Source organism: Crocuta crocuta, unplaced genomic scaffold (assembly GCF_008692635.1).
Source record: "Crocuta crocuta isolate KB4526 unplaced genomic scaffold, BGI_CrCroc_1.0 scaffold330, whole genome shotgun sequence".
NCBI classification, from domain to species: domain Eukaryota; kingdom Metazoa; phylum Chordata; class Mammalia; order Carnivora; family Hyaenidae; genus Crocuta; species Crocuta crocuta.
In genome coordinates, this window is record NW_027530521.1 from 3740309 (window position 1) to 3768179 (window position 27871).

General features: G+C 46.9%; 1 protein-coding gene across 1 annotated transcript in view; it reads right to left on the reverse strand.

The window, feature by feature from the left end:
- The window catches only part of EXT2 (exostosin glycosyltransferase 2), a 134170-nt gene extending 111292 nt beyond the window's left edge, over positions 1–22878 (reverse strand). The window contains exons 1-5 of the mRNA XM_077767460.1: positions 22806–22878; positions 16238–16803; positions 14917–15006; positions 9299–9415; positions 438–633 (exon numbers count right to left, since the gene is read on the reverse strand). Coding sequence (XP_077623586.1) covers positions 438–633; positions 9299–9415; positions 14917–15006; positions 16238–16803; positions 22806–22856 — 1020 coding nt within the window. The 5' untranslated portion in view covers positions 22857–22878. The remainder of the gene's footprint in view (positions 1–437; positions 634–9298; positions 9416–14916; positions 15007–16237; positions 16804–22805) is intronic.
- Positions 22879–27871: the final 4993 nt, after the last annotated feature.

Below are 27871 nucleotides of genomic sequence, written 5' to 3' on the forward strand. Positions count from 1 at the left end.
CAAGACAGTAACAAAAAATGAAAACCTCCCACTCCCAGCAAAAGTTGACTGTGACCTTGTGGGCCAGCACGTCAGGGGATACAAGCAGCCTCCTTAAAGAAGGAAATTTCCCTGGACGGGCTTATGAATACAAGGGTACAAGCAAAACATACGTGCCCACTTTGTCCATGTGGCTTCTTTGTAAATCTGTCAGATTTCCCATTCTCAAGTATGATGAATACTGAAAAGGAGGAGGGACACGCATAGGGCCAAGCGGCTGTGCTTGCACACGGGCGTGCCTGCAGGCCTGTGTGTCAGGTAAGGAGCAGCACCATGTGTTCTTCTCCCCTTGGTAATTCCCCCAGCCGCGCGAGGAACCCAGCCTCCCGCGCCGGGCTGCATGTTGCTTTGTGAAAGTGACCTCTACCGAGGCTCGGGAGGGGACGAGCGCCACTCACCTGCAGCACCTGGGGGTAATCGAAGACCTGGTGCTTGTGGCAGCGCTTGCGGACCGAGAGGACGCCCTCCGAGAGGTTGGTGCACTTATCCAGGACTAACACGGACTCCCCGTGTCTGGCCTGGAGGGCCTCCAGGTCTTCTCTGTACTCGGGGTGGACAGCCATCTGAGAGGACAGGAGGAAGTACCGCCGGGGACTGCGACAGAGAAAAGAGGGTGACTGCAACGCTGTCGCTGGTGTGTTGGTCAAAGTGAGACGAACTCTGATGTTAAACTTAGGCAGTAAGTGTGTCCTCGCCAGTCTTCACACCCCTTGATTTTCTGGGAAATTATACTCTGTAGCACTGCTGAACATTTACAATATTATACCCTGTTAGAATGTAAGGTATGACTCATTCATGTGCTGAAATACTGTGCAATCATTAAACGTTGTTTTTGGGATAAGCTCTTCATGTTTTGAGGGAATGCTTATAATATGCCAAGCTTGGAGAGCATACCACAGATATGTGGGGGAGGTCGGGTGCGGGGGGGACTGACTGGTTGACTATTTGGAAGAAATATCAACATATTATCATTAGCTATACCTGAGGTCTCTGATCTGACAAAGAGCGAAAAGCTGTCTGCATCCTTCAAATAGGAAGGGAGGCAAACAGCGGGCAACAGTGGCTATAAAACCGGAAGAGGTGAAGGACTGCTTCCGGGTGCTGCATGGCTTCCTCCTGCTACAGAGACACTGCAGGGAAGACAGCCTCACTCAGCCACCTGGACACAGACGGAACTGGTAGTGGAGAACAAGTGGAAAAAACCATCTTCACCTAAGTATGCAGCCAGTCTTAACATCTGGATAGCAAGGATGTATAAAAAGAAGAAAGGATCTCCATGGGTCTAGTACCATTTAGATCTCCACAAGAGACAAAAACGTGGATGCAAAGTTCAGAAGCCAGAAGTCAAGGGGGAGATTTGGGGAAGACCAGCTGGTAAGTAATCCTCTCCTGGAAGGAAGATTCCCACAGGACAGAGAGGTTCCAGAGGATAAATACTACACAGGTTGAGGGGCCGCCAGTGATCACCATCAAACACATAAATACTATAAAGCAGGTTCCAGGAGAATCGAAGCCCCCATCAAACCTAGAGGCAGTACTCACATGAATCTACCCGCAATGGTCTACACCAGGGGACCTCCCACTGGTCAGGACATCTCACAGGTGATGCCACCAGGCAAGCTGATATGAGTCTGCATGTAAGAAAGGACCAAAACCTATACTCTGTGACCCCATCTCTCTGTCTCTCTTTCTTTTTTTAGTTGCTTTGGGAGAAAGGAAGGGTAATTGTTTTTTTGTTTCTCTAGTTTCTCAGACGTACTTGGAGGTTCTAGCTAGAGAACACCTAACCCACAAAGAACAACCATCCTCTAACTGAAAAAACCATCATGTTCTACCCAGCACTGAGCTTCAGGTCCCGAACACACAGAGCAATGAGTGGAGAAGGGGCACGCCACTGCCAGATTGGCTAAATAAATCCAGAAAACAGAGCAACGCATATACCACGGCCAGACTGCTTTCAAATCCTCAGAACCATTTCTTTTGGTAATTTTTTTTAACATTTATTTTTATTTATTTATTTGACAGAGACAAAGTATGAGCGGAGGAGGGGCAGAAAGAGAGGGTGACATAGAATCTGAAGCGGGCGCCAGGCTCTGAGCTGTCAGCACAGAACCCAATGCGGGGTTTGAACTCACGAACCATGAGATCATGACTTAGGCCGAATTTGGACGCTCAAATGACTGAGCCACCCAGGCGTCCCTTTTGGTAATTTCTTTAAGCAGCTAAACTAAAAGCAAAGGGTACTTCCCATGCCACAGTTAGCAAAGAAAAGGATTGACACATTTCCTAAAACCTCACTATCTAAAAGCAATTAGCCACATGAGGCCATTTTAAACATCTTTTTTAATGTTTATTTTTGAGAGAGACACACACACAGAGTGTGAGCAGGGGAAGGCCAGAGAGAAAGAGAGGGAGACACGAATCTGAAGCGGGCTCCAGGCTCTGAGCTGTCAGCACAGAGCCCAATATGGGGCTGGAACTCACAAACTGTGAGATCATGACCTGAGCCAAAGTCAGCTGCTTAACCAACTGAGATACCCAGGTGCCCCAAGGCCATTTAAATTAAACGTAAAATTCAGTTCCTCAGTCACACTAGCCACATTTCAAATTGTCAATGACTATACATGGCTAGTTGGTACCTAACAGCACAAATGCAGATAGAAAGGTCTATTTAACAGAGCTGTCCTCAATGGTCGTTCGGACCCAGAAACCAGGGTAAAAGTAAGTGGAGATAAGACAGACATGGAATAGCACCATGGGGAAGTCAGTTTGGACCAAATGCACAGTTTGGTCCTCTCATCCTGGGCAACTTCCCCCTGTTATAATTTATTGAACAATATGCTGAATATTTATAGCTAAAAGTATTCCTTCTAGACACTAAAACAGACTCTTGGATTCTAGTTTCAGCCCTGAGCCTCAATAATTTTTCTTTTGTAAAAGCATTAATTTTTAGGGGCGTCTGGCTGCCTCAGTCTGTTAAGCATCCAACTCTTGATTTCGGCTCATGTCATGATCTCATGGGTGTGAGTTTGAGCCCCACATCAGGCTCCACACTGACAGTGCATAGCCTGCTTGGGATTCTCTCTCTCTCTGCCTCTCCCCTGCCCTCATCTCCCTCTCTTTCTCAAAATAAATAAGCTTTTTTTAAAAAGCATTAATTTTCAGAGGGATGATATTGTGATGAAAAGATCACATATTAGAGCACTCGCAGATCATTTTGAAATGAATACAATCTACTTTGAAATTATTTCTGTAATCGAACTTGTCTATTTAAACAAGAGAAAGATTTATGGGCAAAAATCACAAGATAAGCAGGGTTTAAAACTATCTTAACAATTAAAACTATCTGAAAATGAAAGAGACTGGGTTTTTTAAATTCCAAATCAGAAAAATTTTCATTATCAAGTTACAGTGAAAGCAGCCATGCAATCAAGTTGGGGCTAAATGGCCTTTAAAGGTCTTTCCAGCTCCTAAGACACTGGTTCTATGATGATCTCATTGGGCACTGATACTTGTTGGATATTTCTAGAGACTTTCTATTTAAGTGGAGCGGCTGGCATAAAACCGGCATGCTCTATGCCAGCTAGAGTAAGAAGAGACACACTGGCACCCACGAGGGCACCCATGCAGAAGGGCACAGAGTGCTGGGAGTTCTAGAGAGAAAATAGTTTCTATTTCTGCAGGGCATGGGTGGGGACAGAAACGGCCCACACGGAGCGTTGGAGCCTTCCTGGGGTGAAGGCTTCTACTTAGGGAAGAGCTGGGAGGTGGCTCAGTGCGGGTATGAGACCCCTGCAAGGTGACCAAGTTTCTGCACTGGGGGCAGGGGAGAAGGCAGCCATGACAACCCAGCAAGTGCCGGCGAACAAGCGAGGTTAGCAGGGTAGGTGGGAATCCCAGGACGGAGTGTTAGAGCCTGGGCAGGCCGAAAAGGGTGCCACGTTGTGGGGACGGTGATAGCAATGGTACTATCATCCCAGAGTTGTGGGGCGGCAAGAGCCCAGTACGGGGGGCTCAGAGTCCGAGCGGGACTGAGGAGGGCACCTGTGCGGTGATGGAGGCAGCGGCGGCACAGAACTTCTGTCACACACGGAAGAGGGTTGATCAAATACGTGAAGGTGCTGAGGATAATGGGAGCCAGATTTCTCACTGGCAGAGAACGGAGTTACAAACACGCAAAAAGAGAAAACCAGAACACTTGTGCGGTGCTGGGTGGAACTGGAGATGCTGATAGAATGCATGTAGATAAAATAGAGACTGTCCACCTATGTAAAATACAGACATGCGTGTATGGTGCTCAAAGAAGCTCCTGGGTAGAGGACTCTGGCTGAGATTTCACTGTTGAGAAACGAAGTCTATTTTAGACAGTCGGTCACCAGGATCACTGGACCCCTACTCTACCATTACTGCATTTTCAACATAAATGTGCAGATGTGCACAGAGTCTAAAAACGTTCCCTCTGCTTGCCGGCCGGCTCTCCCTGACCCGACAGATGGCTGCTGGAGTGCGCGCCCATTTTAGTTTTGAGCAAACAAAACGTTAAGGTGGATTTGTTTTTCTTTTAAGGACTAGAATTACTAGCTATGACTTTCATGTTTCCTCCCAGCAGTGCTGAAATCTAAGTTTAAGTAAAATCATGCTGAGAACTTGAAGTCTCCCTCAATAGTAACAGTTGTAAACTCCCAATTTAGTTCCTTTTAGAGAGAAAATGACAAGAATTCCAGCTGAGACCAGCACAGCTGTGAGAAGAAGCTATCAATAGCAACAATCCTCAGCTTCCCATTGAAAAAATATTGAGAGGGATTTAAAACAAAAATAAAAACAAAGCTCTCACTACTCTGTGTCGCCCTCAAGAGATGTGGGAAGTCCCTGAAATAGCAGCTCTCACAGAGAGCAGGGAAGCCAAAGCACGGCCGTGAGGTCACCCACCCTGCCTCCTCCGGGGTCCCCGGAAAGGCCGTGAGGTCACCCACCCTGCCTCCTCCTGCATCCCCAGAAAGGCTGCTGAGTCTGGAGCCTGATGTTGCCCTCTGTTTCTTCTTTTCTTTTCTTTCAGAGAGAAGGGGACTGCAAGCTGGAGAGAAGGGCAGTGTGAGTCCGGCTGTGTTGCAGAAATCCACCACTGGCCAGCAGGGGGAGGACCATGCCCCCCACAGCCGTCAGCTTTCCTCCCCTCCTCGAACATCTACTCTGCCTCCACCTACCTCCTGAGTGCACAAGTTCACAGGCTGACACCTTAAGTGATCTAGTTAAAGATTTCAATTTCAGTCTTGATATACATAAAAACTAGGGAGATGGAGTTACTGAGAAAATCACCACCACCAGCAGCTTAAACCTCTGAAAGTAACTGCCTGAAAATAATCTTTACTCTTCAGAGGTGGCTCGTTCTCCTTTGTTTTTCCTAAATCTTTTCTTTTCGGTAGGTTTTCCCCCCTAGGTCATATCTGGAGGGAAGGAAGAGGCTTAACCACTGGAAGAGAGCTGGGTCACCCACTAGAGAGATTAGAGAATAAAAAGAGTAGGCTTCAAGCAGTCTTAAGAAAGAGAGCCCGGGAGGCAGCCACCCGACTGGACAGACCCGGTCCCCAGCCACTCATCTTGGCCTCGCCCAGACTTCTCTGCCGCAGACAGCTGCCGTCTGGGCCCGGAAGTCTCTGCTGCATGGTTTGCACTGCAAAGGTTTAGAGGCTCCCCAGCCTCCACCCACTGGATGCCAGGAGCACCCGGTGCAGAACAGAGTCCACACAGCAGGTCTGACTGCTCCCCTTCGAAAGGCTGGCCCTTGGCTGGCGTCCTGGAACTCTGACTTTGGGAGAGTTCCCACACTCCCCAGAGCTGATGGGAGTGGCTCACTGGCCCAAACTGTACAAACAACATGGCTTCTGTCGGACACCTGCTTTCCTTCTGGAAATCTGAAACGGGGGCACATGTCAAGCAGAGACTGCATGTGATTAGCTCCCAATGAAAACTGGGGGCACGGAGAGTCTGTAACAAGTCCCTGGTAAGCGACATTTCACGCCTACTATCACCACTTGTCCATCCCGTGTGACGGTGTGATGCCAACGGGACAGGACCTTTGATACCTGCACCTGGTTTCCTCAGACTTCACTCCATGTCCCTTCTCCCTTTGCTGCCTATGCTCTGTCTCCCTCTGCTACAGTCACAGCCACAAGTGTGACTATATACTGAGTCCTGAGCTCTCTTGGCAAATCATCGAAATTGTACGTGGTCAAGACACACTCCTCAGTCACCACAGTCAAAAAGGCCCCACAGATTGCCAATATCCCTGGGGAGACAAAATCAACCCCNTGGTTCCGACAGGCCTTCAATAGGGGTTTGATGAGAACTGAAGTGAACTGAATTGAGCAGTTTCCAGAATAACTTGGGGTGGGGGGTGGTGAGGGTTCAAAATCAACTCTCAAAAATCACACAGCTGATTTAAGTTTAAATGTTGACAGAAGCAGAGGAGAAGTTAAATCTTTTTTCTAAGTTCAGTGGACTTTTCTCCACCATTATAGTTTCATAATATCTATCATAATATATTTATATTATGTTAGTATCTATCACACCTAGTGCTACATAAATAAGCCAAATTAGGATCTTAGATACAGGACAGAACCTTGTACTGCCCCAACAGGTACCAGCTGGATTCACACAGATCACACTTCCTCATCACAGGAATCTAGTCTCAAAACACAGCACCAACTGTATACTTCTCTCCAGTCTACAAATCCTCTGTAAGATTTTGTATTTTTATCTTGATGATGATACAAAAAAGTTAGTATAAGCATATTTTTGCTCATTTAATGATAAATACTGCTAAGAGTCTTTCAATGTCCACGACTTCTGGGTGGTTCAGTCAGTTAAGCATCCAACTTGCGCTCAGGTCATGATCTCACAGATCGTGAGTTCGAGCCCCGCATTGGGCTCTGTGCTGACAGTGCAGAGCCTGGAGCCTGCTTCGGATTCTGTGTCTCCCCCTCTGCAGCTCACACTCTCTCAAAAATAAACATTAAAAATTTAAAAAAAAAAAAACCCACCTTGTCTACACATATTGATGGCAGCATTATTAAGAATAGCTAAAAGATGGAAATAACCCAAATGTCCATCAGCTTATAAAAGGATAAACAAAATGAGGTACAGCCATCTGATGAAACCGTATTCAGCCAAAAAAGGAATGAAGTGCTGATTCCATGCTATGAAATGGATAAAAGATGAAAGCGTATGATAAGGGAAAAGAGACACAAAAGCCACACATTATATGACTCTATCTTTAGGAAATGTCCGAAATGGGCAAATCCACAGAGAAGGAAAAGCAGCTGAGTGGGGCTGCTGGGATAGCAGGTGTGAAGTCTGAAGGCAGGGACAGAAAGTGACTACTAACAGGTATGGGGTTTACTTTGGGGGGGTGATGAAATGTTCTGAAATGAGACAGTAGTGACGACAGTTGTACAAATTTGTGAACACACTAAAAACCACCAAACTGTATCAAATCAGCAGTTATACACCTTAAACTTACACACCATTATGTGTCCACTATATCTCATTTTTTAAAAAAACCCACTGAAGGGGCACCTGGGTGGTTCAGTCGGTTGAGCGTCTGACTTTGACTTAGGTCATGATCTCACGGTTCGTGGGTTTGAGCCCCGCGTCAGGGTCTGTGCTGACAGCCAGCTCAGAGCCTGGAGCCTGTTTCGGATTCTGTGTCTCCCTCTCTCTCTGACCCTCCCCTGCTCACGCTGTCTCTCCTTCTCTCTCAGAAATAAAACATTAAAAAAATTTTTTTTAATTAAAAAACCCCACTGAAGTATATTCTTTAAGAGTGAACTTTACGGTAATTGAATTACATCTCAATTTAAAAAATCACAAAACAAAGAGTCAATTCCAGGAATCACTAACAGAAAAATCCAGAAAGCTGATCTAGGCAGTAAGTTCATGAACTATTTAGTCTTTCTTTGCACTTGCCTAAGGATAGACAATGTTTCGATCTTGTCTAAATAACAAAATTTGCTGTCTAAAGAAAGTTCCAGAATTTGATCCCCAGGCCACACAGTAGGACACACATACACAGGAGAATCCATAATGACTTTTAGGGGGAAGTCTGAGATGGTTTGCAAACTATTTCCTCAAAGACTCGTTTCTGCAACCAAATGCTATGGTGTGGGTTTTAAACCTCCCCTGTACGAGATTTCTTGTGTGGCAACATACAAACCCGTCGCTTTCATACCTGAGCACTTGCCACACAAGAACACTACTATTATCATATTTGTTTAAAGCTTAATGAGATTCTCACTGTGACTTTGCACAATTTTAAATACACAATCTCAAAAAAGCCTAGACCAAATGCCCTGCACACCCATGCCATCAGCTCTTTCCATCTACTCACTCACAGGTCAGCAACGCGAGCCAATTGTGTGCCAGCACAGCGAACTTGGCTGTTAAAAAAACAGATCTGGCAACAGCTTCGCCACACTTGCAAAATCCAAACTCGCAAGCGGAGGGGCCGCAAGCAAGCCGTGACAACGCGGCCTCCCGGGTGGCGCACTGCCGCTCTCGGGGCGCAGGGCAGAGAAGCCGTCCCAGGGCCTAGGAAAGTGCCCGTATCATGAGGGGCACTTGAGTGAAGCCCAGAGGAGAAGCAGGTCAGTCTGATGAAAATAAGGAAAAGAACTTCCAGACAGTGGAGAATATATGCAGCCCAGGCTGAGAGAGCAAAGCTCACCCTAAGAAAAGAACCAAAAGGGGACCCACCTAGAGATGAAAGAGCCACGTGCCAGAGGGCGTTGAAAGACTTTGTAAGGGGCCTGGGCTTTATGGGAAGGGAACCGGGAAGTCAACAATCAGGCTGTAGGGGCAGCAAGACTAGAGGCAGGGAGAGCAAACGGGGGCCCGTTTCCACAATCCACGGAGCGATGGCGGTAACCTGGTGTGCGGTGGGGGCAGAGCAGATGGAGAAATAGGGGAGGGCTAAGAAATATTTAGGAGGGGCATCAACAGAGCTTACTCCTCTGGCATAGGAGGTACGGGAGGGGAAGGAGTCAAGGACATGACAGAGATGCCAGATTGGAAAGCCGGGTAGACGGCACTGTGCATTCACTGAGCTAGAAAAAAGTGGAGGAAAAGCAGGCCTGGGTGGGGTGGGAAAGATGGAGACTCCAAGACCCTGGTGCGTAACTGAGGCTTCCGTTGCTGTGACTCCCGCCACGCTGAACCTCGTCGGCATCTCCCAGCACAGCGGGCTGAGCTGAATGCACCTTACCCCGGTCCTTTCTCTGGAAGGTCCACCTCAGCTGACAGCGGACTGTAGACGGGAATGCTGACATCATAGCCCTGCCGGTAAGTCCACGTAGAAAAGCCACCACCAGCCAATAGAGCCCTGAAAGGAAAGGATTTTGTCAAACAACGAGAAAGGAAGGTCTTCATTCTGACAAGCTCTGTGGGAAGGAGAATTGAGTCTTAATAATCATATCAACAAACACCTGTTTACTGACTCACTTTTCTATAAAGACACAGCACTACGTGTTTTACACTCACATCTCCCGCAAGCAGCTGCATTCTATCCCTGCATTATCAGCCTTCTTCTGGGGTCCTAAGTAGTCTTTCCGTATTTGCCATTTTGTAAAACATATCACAGCCCAGAGGACACCCTACGAAGAGTCCCTCTGCTACCCTATTCAGATCCCGTTCACCTCTCCCCAGAGTCACTCACAACACTCACAGCAGCAGGAATACACAACAGGTCTGCATGGAAAGACTGTCTGGGGCAGTCACTTATCCACCCTCTGGCCCAGTGAGCACAGAAAGCAGCAGTGACAGCCAAGTGTCCCGTCCCACGCTGCATGGGCCCCAGCCTCTGTGCAACTGCTGCCCCAGGCGGGGCTTCTGGTGTTGGCCGAGCTGCGTGTGGCTCACATGGCCTCCCCTAGCCCTCACCGTCCATTCCAGCCACTTGGTCCCCATTCAGGAGGCAAGAATCCAGGACGACCTTTACTCTTCTCTGGCAGTTTGCATGGACTAGCTTTTATTCTCCTTAATTAGAAAGCTGTGAACATACTGCTTTAATTGGATCCAGCAAGTAGTACAGTGACACTTCATCAGAGAAAGGAAGCAGGTGTATATCACACCAACTTTTACTGTTATTCTGTCCCTGGGGCCCCAAACCCATCAAAATCATTTACTGGGGCCAAGTTTTTGCCAGTTCCACACACTGCACAGTCTGAGCCAAAATTTCCAAACTGAGAAACCACATTTTTTGCCATACTGATTGCTACCAATCCTTTCCCCACCCTGATGACAACCTACATTCCCTTCTAACATGACCAGTTTAAGTTCAAAGATTTTCCAACCACCCCTGGAAATCCCAATCTGTTTGTTTAAGCTTTATGAAACCAAGAATTGGTTAGTGAGGTAATGTGCAGGCTACAAACCTCTCCAGCTGCCAGTCTACTCTGTCAAACTTAATGACTATCCTTACTACCCGCATACGGTCTTATATTCCCTGATTAGCATCCAGCAATGAATCCATCCAACATGAATGTGGGCCGGTTCTGTGACAGTAAGCAGACTGTATGGGGCCCCGTGACCTACGTACAGAGAAACAAACGTGGATCCAATAGAGAGGCACCAGGCGGTGCAGGGAAGACAGGGTGGTAGGCGATCAGGTAATTATACCCACAGCCCCAGAGGAGGGGACTGTGTACGTGGCAAGGAAGGAAGCAGGTATGTATCACACCATCTTTCACTGTAGTTCTGTCCCTGGGGCCCCAACTGTTGCTCCGGGAGAGTGGGGTGGGGGCGAGGCACAGCTAGGAGGAAAGCATGCCATCTGAAGCACAGCTTATGTCACACAGGTCATACACCCAAGATCTCCGCGTGGGACCTCAGCAAGAGCCAGGACTGCAGTTAGTCAAACTGACCTCGCCCCAGCCCTGCTACTGATTAGACTTCAGGTCCCTCTATTGTCTTCTGCCAAGGACTCCGTAATATTATAATGGACACAACACAGTAAGCTTCCCTTGCTTTACAGAACATGTGTTTTACATTGAGCGAAAAGTGCATTTCTGAAAAGCACATTCTGTTTTCTCATTATATATCCCTAAAACCAGAGACCAGTTCCAAAGCTGCCCTGCCAGAGAGTGAGAGAAGACTTGCAGCTAAAAAAGTATGAACCCGATGCTTAGACTCACGCCAGGCCAAGTGCAATGTCACCGACAGCGAACTCCAGCTCTGTCAGCACACGGCAGGCCTTTCTGAGGCTCAGACAGCTCCTCCGCCACAGAGTCCCCCCGCACGGTCTCATGCACTCCACTGTCCCTGCTCTCAGATGTCCTCAGATGTCCCCCCAGCTCTCCGCCTACCTGAATGTCCACAGGGCCTAAACACAGTTCATCTGCAAGGTCAACCTTTGCGTGTAATCAGGCCTGCAAATTCCTCAAATATAAAGCCTCAAATTTCACCCCCCCAAAAAAAACTGACCAATTCTATTAGTCACCCTTGTTTACTGAATCAAACAAACTGAAAAAATATATGCGACAAGAACATCTGAACAGTGGCTAGATATCTGGTGATATTAGATTCTTATTAATTTTTTAGGTGCAGAAACAGTACTGTAGTTATATATTTTTAAACCCCTTATCATGCAGAGATTCAAATGGAAATATTTACAGATATAATGATATAATGTCTGGGATTTGCTTCTAAATAAGCAAGTGGGGCAGGGACAGGAGTTAAGACCAGCCTCAAGGTAACGACTGCTGAAGCTGGGCGGGGCACGTGGGCTCACTGTGCTAGTCTCTTCTTTTATTTATTTTTTATATTTATATTTTTAGAGAGAGAGAGAGAGAGAAAGCCCAAGCCAGGGGGAGGGGCAGAGGAAGGAGGGGGGAGAGGATCTTAAGCAGGCCCCACACTCAGTGTGGAGCTATACACAGGGCTCAATCCCACGACCTGGCTCATGACCTGAGCCACCCACGTGCCTCAAAGTCGCTCCTTTTATAAAGGTTTGAAACGTTTCATAACAGGCTAAATAAAACTCACACAAAGTGGAAATCTGTGAGAGATGTGTGCAAAGAAATGATTATAAAAATCCAAGGTAGTAATAATATTACAGAATATATATGACAATACAAAGATTGGTAAAGTAAGACGTTGAAGAGGTATAATTTGCTCCCACTTAAAATAAAATGAGTGTATATGGAGGCACCTGGGTACCACCATCAGTTAAGCCACTGTCTCTTGATTTCAGCCCAGGTCATGATCTCACAGTTCGGTTGGTAGGTTCGAGCCTCACTTTGGACTCCATGCTGATAGTGTGGAGCCTGCTTGGAATTCTCTCTCTCTCTCCCTCTAGCTCGCTCTCTCTCTCTCTCTCAAAAAATAAAGAAAACTTTAAAAATGGATGTACGTGCATATATATATATGCACACATATTTTTACATAGATGTGTATATAGATGTGTACATGTGTGTGCATATACATATACACACATATATACACACACATACACACATATACATGTTTATGTATAAACCCATAGGAGAAGGCATACATAGTACTTAATTATCTTTCAGTAAGGGAGTGAAAACAGAGGAGGGTTTGAAAGCATATTTTTATATTTTACTCTTTATATACTTGCATATTGTTTCAATCTTGTACAAAGAAAGTACACGTTATCAGGTATATCATGTGTAGAATTTTTAAAAATTGAAAGAGAAATAAAGAAAGATTTAAACAGCACAAAAGATTATATGTGGAACAGACATTTCCGTCTGTCCTGGTCCGTGCATTTCCCCGAGTCAACTCTCAAGTAATCACATCTACAACCTTAGACTTCAGGAGGCCCTAAGAAACAGTCTAATCTAGCTGCCTAATTTCCAAAAAACCTGGCACGTAGCTCCTGCTCAAACCAGGTGTATTCATGGCTCGTGCCTCCTCTGAATCCAGAAGCAAGGACAAATGATAAGAAAAACCAACAAAAATCTGCCATTCCTTCCAACCAGAAGACTACCTAGGTTTCAAAATGAAATTTCCCATGTGCAGAGATAAAGGAAGACTACGCAGTGATTCATTACCTGCTATAGGACTGCCTACAATCACTTACAAAAATACACACATGGGGAAAAAGATTTAACCTTCCTGATCCTTAACACCTAAGCGCTAGCAGGAACTTAAACTTCTTCCTGACCACTTGACACTCTCCTGCAGAGAAATGAAACCCCATTTCACATATGCACTTGATAAAAATAAAATTCTTTCCCATGCAAATACATATACCAAGACGTCAGCAAAAAGTGAAATGTCCCAAACAGAAACAAATCCTTCTCAAAATAAACCCAGAACAGCTGGTGGAGACACTGCATTCCTAACAGCTTTCCCTTCCCTTCTCTGTTCCTTAAAGTATTTCACTTTTCCGGAGCAACCAAATCCATAACAGTGGCCCACTCCGGTCTGGCTGCAGCTGAGGGCTGTCCCCAAGGCTCACCTTGAGTTCAGCTGGTTTGTACCGAATGTGTGGGGCCTGACTGCCCTCTAGCGACCAAAACGGTTTCTATGCCAAAGGTAAAGAGTGGTCCTGGCGAGCAGGTCTCTTCTGGGGCCACAGTATTTGCAGACACACAACACTGGCCCTACACAACCACGTAAAGTGAGGAGAGCCTGGGCTTAATCTTCAGGGAAAAGTAGTACCAAGCGCAGATTTTCATAAATGACAACAGTGTCAGCCTCTAGGAAGCTGGCCTCGGGTTATTCTCTAACCTTTGCCGGTAACAATGATTTTAAGAATTAAAATTAAACATCAACCATAATGAAATTACTTTTAAGTGAGTTTTACGTAAACTTACAACAATCCTGTACCTTGAGCACTGCCCGGGAGCCCTATGCTGGGCCTCACCTTTCTGCTCTCCTCAAAGCCCCGAATCAAGTACTAGGAGAGGAAGGCCAAGGGGCACCCCATTCCCAAGCCTCCCAGGAACCTCCCAGCCCAAGGGGTTTGGCCAGTGTATGAAAGGGCTGGTGAGTACAGTAAGTGAGAATCACGATCCTGCAATCCCAGCCACCCCATACCACACGTGCTGTCAGGAAGGTTACATTAGAAAGAAAGGTTACATGGGGGCGAGGAGGGGAGGAAGGAAGGAAGGAAGAACCCACTGACTCAGGCAACATAGAGTAAATGACAACCAGGCTGCCCCCACCTCGTCCCTCTGAGGTGACAGGCTGTGGGTGTCACTTTCACACTTCTACACCCCCTTCCGCAGTGAGCTGTGGTTCCCCTTTTGGCAAATGCTCCCAAATTCAGACAGAGCACACACAAGCCAATCATGAACCGGACGTTGGGCGTGGAGGCACTGCACTACGGACACTATAAGTCAGACTGAGATAAAAAGACAGCTTTTTAAAATGTGATACTACAGGGGCGCCTGGGTGGGGCAGTCAGTTAAGCCTCTTGATCTCGGCTCAGGTCATGATCTCACAGTTCGTAGGTTTGGGCCCCACATCGGGCTCTGTGCTGGTGGTGTGGAGCCTGCTTGGGATTCTGTCTCTCCTTCTCTCTGCCCCTCCCCCATTCATGTGAGTGCGCACGCCCTCTCTCTCTCAAAATAAATAAATAAACTTAAAAAAATTTTAAAACAATAAACTAAAATGCAATGCTACAAAGGAAGTCCTGGCCGGTTCTCCACAACAGGTTTAAGTAGGTCGGGTCTCACTACATCTAGGTCTTGAGTAGGTAAATGCCTAGGACAGTTTTTTTATTTTGGCCAACAATTCTGATGACACAGTCTGTCCCACTAGGGTTAGAAATATGACTTCACATGAAGGAAAGGGTGTTGCATTTCCTTGACCGTCAGAAACCCACCACAGGGACACCCCAAACACACCTACCTGTCTCTGGGGACATCCAGCGCCGTGTTATAATCGGGGGGACCTCCAGGCAACATGTTGAACAGCAGGTGGTTTGTACCTCGATCCCACCTATTAAAAAATTACACACATAGGGAATTCACATGTCAGCTCCCAAGAAACAAAACCAAGCGTCAGTTCCTGGATGACAAGCAGTAAGTACTCCCAGCCCAAAACAGGGCCACTTCTCGGGTGTGCAAAGTGAATTCCTAGAAATCCCAAGAGGACGTCACACACCAGCCTGGTTCCTCAGAAGAAAACGGTGGGCGGATGTGTACTTCAAGTCTGCCCACTACAGAAGTGCCCATGACCGTGAGAACCTGAAAACGATCTCAATGTTCACCATCTGGTTAAGGAAAAAAGTATATCAAATATAGAAGGCTGGTGTAAATACAGCATGGAACATGTGTAAAATGGAATGCTATACAACTCTTAAAATTATATAGCAAAAGAATATGAAATTATTTGGAATCAGATTCATAACATATTTGGGGAAAAGGCAGCACAAGAATATATACTGTGTAATCCCCTGACAACACGTATATGCACATATGCATATGTTTCATACAAAAAAAAATGTACATATACATGCACATGTATTCATTTTTTATACAAAAGTGACTGGAAGGGGAGCCTGGGTGGCTCAGTTGGTTGAGCATCTGACTTCAGCTCAGGTCATGATCTCATGGTTTGTGAGTTTGAGCCCCGCATCAGGCTCGCTACTGTCAGCCTGTCAGTGTAGAGCCCGCTTCGAATCCTCTGTCCCCCTCTCTCTCTGCCCCTGCCCTGCTCGTACTCTCTCTCTCTCAAAAAATAAATAAAACATAAAAAAAAAAAAAAAAAAAAAGAGTGACAGNAAAAAAAAAAAAAAAAAAAAAAAAAAAAAAGAGTGACTGGGATGTAACATCACAGCAGCAGCATGGAACAAACCTTACATCCTCCTTGCTTACGTGTGTTTTCAGACTTCTTACACTGAACATGATTGTGTATGTAATGGGGTGGGGGGGGGAGGAACACTTAAATATAAAGGGAAAGGCATGGGAAGATGAGCCACCCTTAGATTCTAAACTCTGGGATGCTCAGAGCCCCCAGCAATAGTGCCGACGGCAAATGGCTCGTTGCTGGTACAGAGGCCGGGTGCTTAGGGCACTGGCCTCGTGCTACAGGTCAGTCCCTCGCACACATGCCCTCCCACAAGGAAGCAACAGCAGCCGGAGCCAGATCAGGAGAAGAACCACTCCCTCTCCCCACATTCCCTTCAGCTCCCCAAAGGACAGCTCCCGGCTATAAAAGCACCAACTACCTAGAGAGCTGGGCCAGGGCTTGTGCCGTCTCCTTAATGCGGAGCGTGTTCTGGTTGAGGACGTCGATGGACGGGACGAACAGGCAGGCCCGGCTGATGTCATCAGTGTAGTAGTCGCTGTCGGAGATGGCCGTGAGCAGTTCATTATACTCCCGGGAGATGGTGCTGCTCACGGGGACCCCGAAGTCATCCACGTACTTTTTCAGAGAGTAGATATACACCTTGATTTTGTTCTTCGGGTTGAAGCCACAGCGGTAGACATCAAAGCATGTGTGCATCCTGCAGCTGAGGTCACCCCGCTCGGGGACGGGGCTGTCGGCGGGCAGTCTGACCACCGGCACGTCACGGACGCTGCGCTTCTCTACACTCCAGTCGCTGGAGGACTCGATGGAATGGGGCCAGAACTGAAACATGCCAGTGGCGATGAGGCCCAGGAGGACAATGGAGAAGAGGGTGATGTAGTAGATTCGGTGCTTGGTCTTCATTCTCGGGATGAGGGCAGGACCCCGGATGTTGTACTTGACCGACGCGCACATAATGACACAGACAGCCTCTTCCTCGCACTCCTAGGTCGAGGGGCAGAAACGAGAAAAACCAAGTCTTTAGGGTGGCAAATGGCCCTTGAGAGGGCTCTTGACTCTTAGTATACCTATTTCTTTCCTTAAGTGATTTGATGAAATAATACAAAGGGATTTTTGATCTTTCTCATAAACACATACAAATATATATTTGTGCATTAAACATATGCTATATGACATATTGAGTAGTATACATACTCAACATAAATATTGATAAATATAAAACTAGAACTGTATCCTATAAATACAGATGCAAGGAAAGCATAAGTGGTAAATGTGTGGGGCCTCGGAAGTAGGACTCTGACCAAGGAAGAAAAATGAAAAGTAGAAGAGCTAGAGAGCAGGTTTGTTTTGATCACACTTGCCTAACAGGAACTGATGCTTCATCTGGACAAACAGACTCCTGGTTATTCTAAACTCTGCTTTCATTCACTTAGTTGGTCAGCCCCAGGTGAGCGAGCCCCTGCCACACACTGCAACCACACACTGCAAGAAACGAGGAGGAAAGCGGAGGCCCCACCTCACGGGAACGGATACTCCACCGAGGGAGGGAAGACAAAATTCTACCAAAATGCAAAAGGTAAAAGGATCACTAGGAAAGTATCAGTGAAGTGCCAGGGGTTGTTAGAGAAGAAAAGATTACTCTTTAACCTTTTAATGAAACACACGTTTGTGCTTCACAATGAAGGTGACACATGACACACTCAGATGGAAGGAAGGAAGAAAAGCACAGGGAGACAGGGAGGGAGGGAAAGAACGGTCAACGTGGCAGAGCAACTTCCAAAGCCGGATGCCAGCAACCCTTTACATCTTTGAGAATGCATGCCACTGTTCTAATCAAAGGCAGAATCTATGTCCCTTCCCCCTGAATCGGGGCTCGCCCCGTGGCTTGCTCTAACCAAGAGAATGCGGCAGAACTGGCATTCCAGGGCTTCTGAACTCAGGCCCTAAGAGGCTCTCAGCGGCCGCTCTTGTCCTCTGGGAACCCAGCTGCCAGGCCGCAAAGGAAGCTGGGCTCCCAGCTGAAGGCCACTGCAGGGAGGCACAGGGGCAGCTGTGCAACAGACATGCACCGACCCCAGCAAGCTCTGCACAGACTGCAGAGTCCGGAGCAAGTGTGTGGCTGTTATTGTTGTTCAAGCCTCTACGGCTTGGGCTGGTTTGTCACACAGCAACACGTACATGAAGCAGCCGATAAGCATCGCTGACTGATAGAAAATTCTTAGTCCTCAACTGAAAAGACACACTTCCGCCGTAGATCACAACTTAAGATCCTCACCAAACAAACCTGCCCCATCCAATGCCTAGATACCGTGTAGGGAGGGCAGAGCCACGTGCGGTGGCATCACGTGTCGGAGGCCCCCCACACTGCACTGGGCTACTTTGGCACACCACGTGTCAAAGTCCCAACATATGAAATGGTCCCATCCTACTCACTGGTGTTGCAGAAAAGCGATTCGTAAAAATGGAAACAACTGAGTTCATAAGACCATCTTAAAAGTTAACCACCATTTCTACTTTGACTAAATGGAGCTCTTCCCAATCACTGCCCACACTACAAAACGCCTCCTGCCCAGCTAGCGGGACTTTGCCAAGCTCTGAATGTTGTAATCCCTATCAGCTTTTTGGGCAAAACATAAATAGTCACGAATGATTTCAGCTCTTAAGACCACGAGCTGGAACCTAAGAAATTTGCTTTTCACAGACTAAAGCATGAAAGTGCATACGTTTTAAGCTTAAAAATTACCATCATTGGGGAACCTACATCAGCCACTCAATATACACTCATTGGTTCCAGGAATGTGGATTCCAGAACACGGGGGCCTGAGGGTGACTTCACTCTTCCTGCTGTTCCAACAACCAGCCTGCCCCTACTCCCTACCACCTCGGGGCCTCCCTACCTCCCTTGCCACCCTCTGCATCTCTGCAGCACTGAGGAGACGGGGAGCTCCGGGACGAGCTCACACAATGTGTGTGTGTTTGTACCCTGAATCGGTGGTTCGCGAATACCCAGCAGGTGACAATCACAGAGCCAGCTTGTTATAAAACAGTGCTTGGCCCCGTGCTGGAGCTTTGCATCAGCAGGTCTAAAACGGAGTCACGGAACCTTCCAGGCTACAGGCTCCTTGGTGTTTGTGATGTGCCAAGAGGTTTGAAATCCTCACTGAAATTAGACAAACCGCAATGAACACAGTGGCTTTCAAGCTTTGGTTGGTTGTGTTTTTTAAACTAAAACCTACCATAAGAAATACATTTTATACTGACCCAAACAGACACAGGTGTGTGCGTGTGTTTGTATTTGAAATAAAGGTTGACAAAAATATGTAATGTAATCTTAGTACCCACTACTAGCCATAGAATATGTAACGAATACTAAATTTTTCCATTCTGTTATGCTTCTGCTTTTTAAAAATGCGGGCCTTACCTACTAGATCAATTCAATCACCCAAAAATGGGTCACCCACAGTTTGGAAAAAAACTGATTTCGTATGTAACAGGAGTGGGATTAATGGAACAAAAATAGAATCCACACAGGAGCTTACAATATTCACAAGTTACAGACTATGAAAAGGCACTATCACAACAAAATAAACCCAAATAGAAGGAAATAACTAATAAAAGAAAAACAGTAATTAATTAAAAAACAAAATAGGAAGGATCAAAAACGCTCAAGTTTGCTTTTTTAAAAAGATGAATAAAATTCACATTTGATATAATTCTGGTAGGATTAATCAAGAAAAAGAGGGAAAAAAAGCACAAATAAATATCTAGAATGAAAAGAGGAACATAACTCTAAATGCTGCCTGTATTTAAAAGGGAAGATGATATCAGGGCGCCTGGGTGGCTCAGTCAGTTAGCTACGTCTCTACCTTTGGCTCAGGTCATGATCTCACAGTTCATGAGTTCAAGCCCCGCATCAGGCTCTGTGCTGACAGTTCAGAACATGAAGCCGGCTTCACATTCTGTGTCTCCTTCTCTCTTTGTTCCTTCCCTGCTCGCACTCTGTCTCTCTCCCTCTTTCAAAAATAAACATTAAAAAAAAAAAAAAAAGGTAAGATGATATCAATGAACTTATGCCAATATATTTGAAAATTTAAATAAACTAGAAAAATTCTTTAAAAATATAATTTCTGGTGGGCACCTGGGTGGCTCCAAGTCGGTTGAATGTCCGACTTCAGCTCAGGCCATGATCTCGCAGTTCATGAGTTCAAGCCCCACCTCGGGCTCTGTGCTGTCAGCGCAGAGCCTGCTTCTGAGCCTCTGTCCCTTCTCTCTGCATCTCTCTGGTTTGTGCTCTCTTTCAAAAATAAATAAAATCTTAAAAAAAATTTATATATATATGTTATATATATATAACATATTATATTATTACATATATTGTATATATTATATATAACTTTAAAATTAAAATGTTATATACAATACATTATATATTATGTTATTTATATGTATTTAATACATACATATAAATTACATAATTATATAATTATATTATATATATAATTTCTCAGGACACCTGGGNTTGTTAACATTAAAGAAATCAAATCAAAAGTTTAAAAAATCTTCCTAGAAAGAAAATCCCAGGCCCAGATTTTCCAAGTTTTACTACACATTCAAGAAATAATTCCAATTTTACACAAATTAGTTCCAACTTCAGAAAAACAGTGAAACATTCCCCAGCTTACATTAAGAGACTAGTATAACCTTAATACCAAAAACTCACACCGGTGGTTTTCAAAGTAGTCCGAGGGCTCCGGGAGGTCACTACAACCCTTTCAAAGATTCTGAAGTGTTTTTATAATAATACTGATAAGATTTTTTCACTTTCATTTTCATTTTGCCCTGTGATCCATGGTATTGCAAAGACTGACTACAGAAATAGATATGAGAATCCAGCTGTCTTCTGATAGGTTTTTCCCAATACAATGAAAGATAACAACTCACAGATTCAAGATCTTAAGTCCAAGCAGAAAATATACAAAGAAAACCCCACCTAGATATGTCAAAGTAAAATTACTGAAAAGAAAGCCAAACAAAAATGTTAAAAGCAGCCAGAGGGGAGGAAAATCTATCCAAGGCAGATTAAAAAGCTACACGTTACATGCAAAACTATAAAATATTTAGAACAGAGATCTCTATGGCTCTGAGCAGAGAATGACTTCTAAAGCAAAATACAAAAAAGTGCAAACCAGAAAAAGATAAAATGATAAGTTCTGTGTCACAATTAAGAATTTTTGTTCATCGGGGTGCCTAAGTGGCTCAGTTGGTTAAGCGCCCAACTCCTGGTTTTGGCTCAGGTCATGATCTCGCAGTTTGTGAGTTCAAGCCCCAAGTCAGGCCCTATGCTGACAGCATGGAGCCTGCTTTGGGCTCTCTGTCTCCCTCTCTCTCTCTGCCCCTCCCCCACTTGCACACTCTCTCTCAAAAAATAAATAAACTTAAAAAAAAAAAAAGAATTTTTGTTCATCAAAAGACACCACAGGGGCACCTGGGTGGCTGTCTGTTGAGTGTCCAATTTCAGCTGGGATCATGATATCACGGTTCATGAGTTCGAATCCCGAATTAGGCTCGGGAGCCTGTTTCAGATTCTGTGTCTCCTTCTCTCTCTCCCCCTCCCCAACTTGCTCACACTCTCTCTCTCAAAAAAAATAAACATTTTAAAAAAAGACATGATAAGAGAGTCGCCTGGATCTGGATGGCTCAGTTGGTTAAGCATCCAACTCTTGATTTCAGCTCAGGTCAGAGTCTCACAGTTCAGTTCGTGAGATTGAGCCCCATGTCAGGCTTTACGCTAAAATTTTGTGTGGAGCTTGCCTGGGATTCTCCCTCTCTTTCCCTCTCTCTCTGCCCCTCCCCTGCTCCTTCTGTCTTTCTGTCTCTCTCTCTCTCTCTCAATAAATATTTTTTTTAAAAAAAAGGACACCATAAAAGACAATCAATAAACTAGTAGACACCTGCAATACATATAACCAGTAAGGACTCGCAATCAGAATAAAGAATACCTACAAAAAAATAAAAACAAACAAACTAAAAACAGAAAACTGGACAAAAGACTTAAACAGGAATTTCACAGAAGAGGAAACAAAAACGGCCCATCAACTTTTGAAAAACATGTTTAGTCTCATTAATCAGGGAAACTATAACTACAATGAGACACCATCTACCCACGAGCACAAGAAATATAAGAATTAAACACACCAGGATGTGAGGGCGATCTGGCTGCGACATCTGTCACCCCATTGATCGCCAGGGTTGATTCGGCTGATCTGGCTGGCTAGGCGGGTGTCCCCTTCCTCCCTCACCGCTCCATGTGCGTCCCTCCCGAAGCTGCGCGCTCGGTCGAAGAGGACGACCTTCCCCGCTAGAGGAGGACCGTTCCTCGGTCAAGGGTATACGAGTAGCAGCGCTCCCCTGCTAGAACCTCCAAACAAGCTCTCAAGAATTAAACACACCAGCCGGTGCCGGCAAGGACCCGGAGCCACCGAACTCCGCTGGGGGGAAGGAAAACAGGCTCCGGAGTCCCAGGTGGTCAGCAGAAGGGCTGGACAGAAGAGGAGCTGATGCTCCTACATGAGATCCTAGGCATCACATTTTCCTTCTACTCATCAGTTTGGTCTCCCAGCCCCACCCCCCCGCAAAAAAGAACCAGAGACAAGGATGGGGGTGCAGGTAGTTTACTTACCTGGGAGGTGATCTTAGAAAGCCAGAGCAGCTAGCAAGAAGAGAGAGGCAGGGAAGGAAGGAAAGCAAAAAAGAGGTGCGCAATTTAAGCCAGCCACTGCGGTGGGGAAAGGGGCCCTTAGGAGTGCTGGGAAGCCTTGAAGAATCATGTAGACTACCCCTTGACCCTCTGAAGGATGAGAGTCTAAGGCATTTACCTCCCAACTCCTGCCCACCACTGCTTGAGGGCTGCCTGGCATTATTACCAGCTCATACTCTGTACCCAACAACCCCCAAAAGATCTGGGTATTATACTCTCCCTGATGTACCATTAGTCTGACAAAGAGCTGCAGTTTCTTGAGGAAGGGCCGCGTGAACATCTGTCTATATTTGCAGGGACGTTGCAAAGTCCTCTTCAAAGAGATCCAGCCTCCCTCTCAATCCACAGGATATGGATCTGAGCTCATGTCTGAAAACTGAGGATGAACAGTCATTTTTCCATTACAACAGCTGACATCAGGCTTCTACTTGCCCGCTCTTGGGGTATTTTTCTGGTAAAACAAGTCAAGCAATACCCTAGTTGGCTGCCCATATATACCACCGTTAAGAATACCATACCCTAGTTGTGCCTGAGTGGCTCCAGGTCATGATCTCGTGGTTCACGAATTCGGGCCCCGCAGTGGGCTCTGTGCTGACAGCTCAGAGCCTGGAGCCTGCTTCAGATTCTGAGTCTCCCTCTCTCTCTCTCTACCCCTTCCCAGATTGTACCGTCTGTCTCTCTCAAAAATAAATGAAACGTTAAAAAATTAAAAAAAAAAAAAAAGAAAAGAATACCATACTCTAGGGGTGCTTGGGTGGCTCCATTGGTTAAGCGCCTGACTCTTGGTTTCAGCTCAGGTCATGATCTCATGGCCTGTGAGTTGGAGCCCCACGTCAGGCTCCATGCTGACAGTGCAGAGTCTGCTTGGGATTTTCTCTCTCTCTGCCCTTCACCCCCAAAACAAATAAATACACCCCCCCAAAAAAGAATACCATACTCTATCAGCATCACCGAGGGTCAAGACACACAGCTGCGAGTTGGGCCTTACAGCCCACCATGAGTGCTGGCCCACCATAACTCTGGCGGCTAGTGCTGCCACCTGGCCTCTGCCATTTCAAATCCCGTCATCCTCACAGGCCCTCAGGAACCCAATTCCACGTCACACCTTCTGAAGTCAATTCTGGCCCCCAGGGGACAGCCGACACCAAGCTTCTCAGAGATGCTGGCCTCCCTGGGTATTCCTGCTACCAGAGAGAAGGGAGTGAGCCCTCCCGGGAACACTGGCCTCAAGTAATAAATCGATTTCAAATCTCCGCCTCCCTACACCCCTTGATCCCTTCCTCAACACCCAGCCAAGACAGCTCTGGCATCTCCACCTGCTCTACCGTAGGCCAGGCCCTCCCGGCACCACTGACATTTTGAGCCAGATCATCCTTTTCTGCAGGAAGGCAGAAACAACCCCCCAGTTTTGACAACCCACAACATATCCGGACATGCCAAATGCCCCACAGGGAGGCCAAATCGCCCCAGCTGAGAACCAGGGGTACCGATCCTTGTCACGTCCAAGTTTCAAGGAATCTGTCCAGCAGATTGGCTCTAGTCACTCTTGCAAGATCATTAGTTAAATCCTGAATCCCAAGAGACCGCTCCCAAAGCAACACAGCCTGCCCCAGGCAGCTTTAGACCACAGCTACCCCACTCCTCACCTGACACCCTCCAGACTCGGCAGTACACGTGCGCCCCCAGCCCCGGCTCCCTCCTGCGAGCCGGGTCCTACAGCCCTGTCCGTACAAAAGCTACTTCTCCAGCAGCAGACACTGTACTTGCCGCTTAGGCAGCGCTGAGATCTGGGGGCTGGGGGGAGGCAGATCTTGAGGATAAACACCATCCCGCAGGGGAACAGCCTTAAGCAAGGTCGTGAAGTCTTTGCAGAGTGTCCAAAAAGCAGTGGATACTTCTGCTCGCCCAGAGGATCCAAGGAAATCTGGGAGTTCAAAGTTCTCCACGCCCCTACCCAAAGATCTCCACACTGGTCTCACGCCTGACTTTAGCAGAGGCCACCTGCCAAGGCTGTGCAGTCAGCCTCCTCTGCAGTTCTGCCATAATTATGGTTAAGTTCTGGGCCTGACGTTCAAAAGTCTGCCCTGCAGCCACAGGAGACGCTGCCACAGAGCCTTCTGGTGCTCACGGTGCATCCCGAGCTGATAGCTGGCTGCTCTGGCCTGACCTTGCCTCAAGGCTCCAAGGAAGACAAGAGACAGCCACGTCCGCTAGCCTCATCATTACCATTGTCCGTATACTGTCCAAGTGCTAGAGCCCCTGTACCAGCCCCTGCCTCCCCTTCTCCCTGCACCGCATCCCTCCAGCTGCGGGCAAGAGTCACCTGACTATGACACCAGAGGGTCCCCGTGGTTACCAATACCAGCAGAGGGGGCCTCGTTGCCATCTGAGGGTGAAGGATCCAGTTTCACAATACTAGCCTCCGGGCTGGCTTTCCAGAGCCACTTCTAGTACCAATGGTCTCAGCGTATGATCTGCCAAACTACGGAAAGAAGCTTGAAAGCAGGTGGCTGGCAGAGTGGCACACAGAGCCAGAGTGAGGGACAAAGGAGAGGAGAACAGAAAGCCATTAGGTTTACCACACTGAGCGGGAAATGGGCTCCTGTTCTCTGCAGAAGGATCCCTCTGCAGGACTATCCAGAACACACCTCTGAACTGTCTCTTTGAAGGACTGGAAGCATTCATCCACTGAAGCCCACCCCCCAGTGGCTGAGGGCTATTCCGAGATATAAACCCACATTTCCGAGGTACGCCCTGCACAGGCTAAGTGAGCTCCCACAAATTTTTGCCAAATAGCTGATAGATACTGTGAGTGCCTGAGGTAGAATAAAAACTATTATAAAATGAGGGGGAAAGCCTTTCCTTAGAAAGGAAAGGAAAGAATGAGACATGGGGGGAAAAGTCCCTTACTCAGTGGTGCTTCAGAAATAGAGAACTTTCTTGGTGAGCACCCACATACCTTTTATGTACCTTATCACAGTATCTGCCGTTATATTAAATATTTGCAAGTCTGGGGGGCAGCTGGGTGGCTCCGTTCGTTAGGCGTCCCACTTCAGCTCAGGTCGTGATCTCATGGTTAACAGGTTGGAGCCCTACACTGGGCTCTGTGCTGACAGCTCAGAGCCTGGAGCCTGCTTTGGATTCTGTGTCTCCCTCTCTCTCTGCCCCTCCCCTGCTCACACTCTGTCTCTCTCTCTCAAAAATAAACATAAAATAATAAAAATAAAAATAAATATTTGCCAGTCTGTCCCTTCTACTGGTTGTCATGTCCTTGCAGTCAGTCAGTTTCCACACACAGATGCACGGAAGGATGTATTCCCCAAACCATCACCCAAGGAAATAAGGAATAATCTTTGCATCCAAAGAGGACACTCACTGCCACCACCATGTTCAAAGCCCCTGATGCTGAGCTCCTGGGAAGACGACAGACTGAAAGGGTCTTCAGCTAAGTAATGGTCCATGTCACACCAGAACCTGGATGAAACAAGAATTTCACAAGAAAGCCCTACAAACTTTATCTCCCTTGAAACACATCAAACCTGTCCCTGCACAACACTGGAATCACCTGGCTAGCTGTCAAGCACTGAGTCACTGGAAAAATCTTTTAACTCCACACTCAGCTGTCAGGATGAGCTGCATTTTCTGTTCCTGGAACTATTTATTCCTAAAATCTGCCTGGAAAACCCTTTCCCTGGTGCTTCAGGCTATCTCCAGTCCATTTAGTCCAATGCTTTGAGTCACAATCTCTTGTCTTAACCTTTCTAGAAGACCCCTCACAACTGAACTCCCAGGGCCCCTGCTACACTGGAACTCAACCCAACTCTGCCTGAAAACAAAGGAACCAAATATTAGCAAAGCCAGGAAAATCTGCAATTCACTGCCTTACCTGATAGGGTTCTTTATCATTAAAGTAATATTATGGCTGGCCATCCCTAAAAATGGTTTTCAAGGGGGAGAAAAATGCTTCTTTGTGGTAATTATAATACAGTACATATACTAATAACTTTATTGAGGACTTACTACGTGCTACAATCTGTTTGAAGCATTTTGCGTTAATTTAATCTTTCTAACAGTGCCATGTAACAAGCTATTATTATCCTCATTTTTTACAGACAGGGAAAGTGCAACGGGAAGGCTAAGGAACTTGCACAATGTCACAAAACTAGAAAATGCCAAGGCTAGGATTTGGAGGATAGTTGCCTGGCTCTGGAGCCTGAGCTCTCAAACTCCATGCCTCCCCCAGTTACCTTTAAACCCCTAGATTAGATCTACCTTTTTCATTCCTCCATTAGCGAAGCCAGCATAACGTGAGGGACCCAAACCTATCCATACCCACCATATGCAGCCAGAAGTCTTAAGTCAGCGGAAGTGAGAAATGTTGGAAACTGACTCATATACTACCGGGAATAGCCGCTGAGCTCTGAAACTTACAAACCAAGTCCAACTTAAGTCCTCAGAGCACTCAACGGACTTCGAAGAGTTGAAATTGGCATGTTTGGGGTGCCTGGGTGGCTCAGTAGGTTAAGCATCCATCCGACGTCCGCTCAGGTCATGATCTCCAGGGTTCGTGAGTTCCAGCCCCTGCCTCAGGCTCTGTGCTGACAGCTCAGAGCCTGCAGCCTCCTTCGGATTCTGTGCCTCCCTGTCTCTCTGACCCTCCCCTGCTCGCACTCCTTCTCTCTCTTTCTCAAAAATAAATAAACATCAAAAAAAATCTTAAAAAATAAAATTGGCATGTTTCTATTTCAAGGCATCTTCAGACAAGGAGCAAGTCACGGACCCTTCCAGATTAGCAGCTCCCAGTAAGTTACACCAAGCAATCATTTGAGTCCCGAAACTGTACACATAGGTCTGGTTCCCACCGCCAGTAGTGAACCTCCAAACGCCTCTGAGCTTCGGGCCGATGCCCAGACTCAGGGCATCCTTGGCCACCTTCCCCACCAGTCTTCTTTCCGCGCTGGGGCACAACGCACCAGAACCTGCCGGGATCCCACGGGCCGCGGGAGAGCCCGGCGCGCCAGAACGCGCCCCGCAGGCAAGCAGCGCCCCGCAGCTCGCGGGACGGAGGTGGCAGCGGGATGGCAGAGGTCACCGCGCAGGGTGGGCCCTGCGGGAAAGGAAGCTGCGGGGTCCGGAAACACAGGAGAGGTGCGGGCGGGGGTAGGCGTGGGCAAGGCAGACAGGTGGGCACCCAAGCGCGGGGCGGGCCCGCGGGCGGGCGCGGAAACCAAAGCGCTCCCACAGCTGGAGAAGTAGCGAGCGGCCCCGGCGGGGGTGGGGTCGCCCCTCACCGCC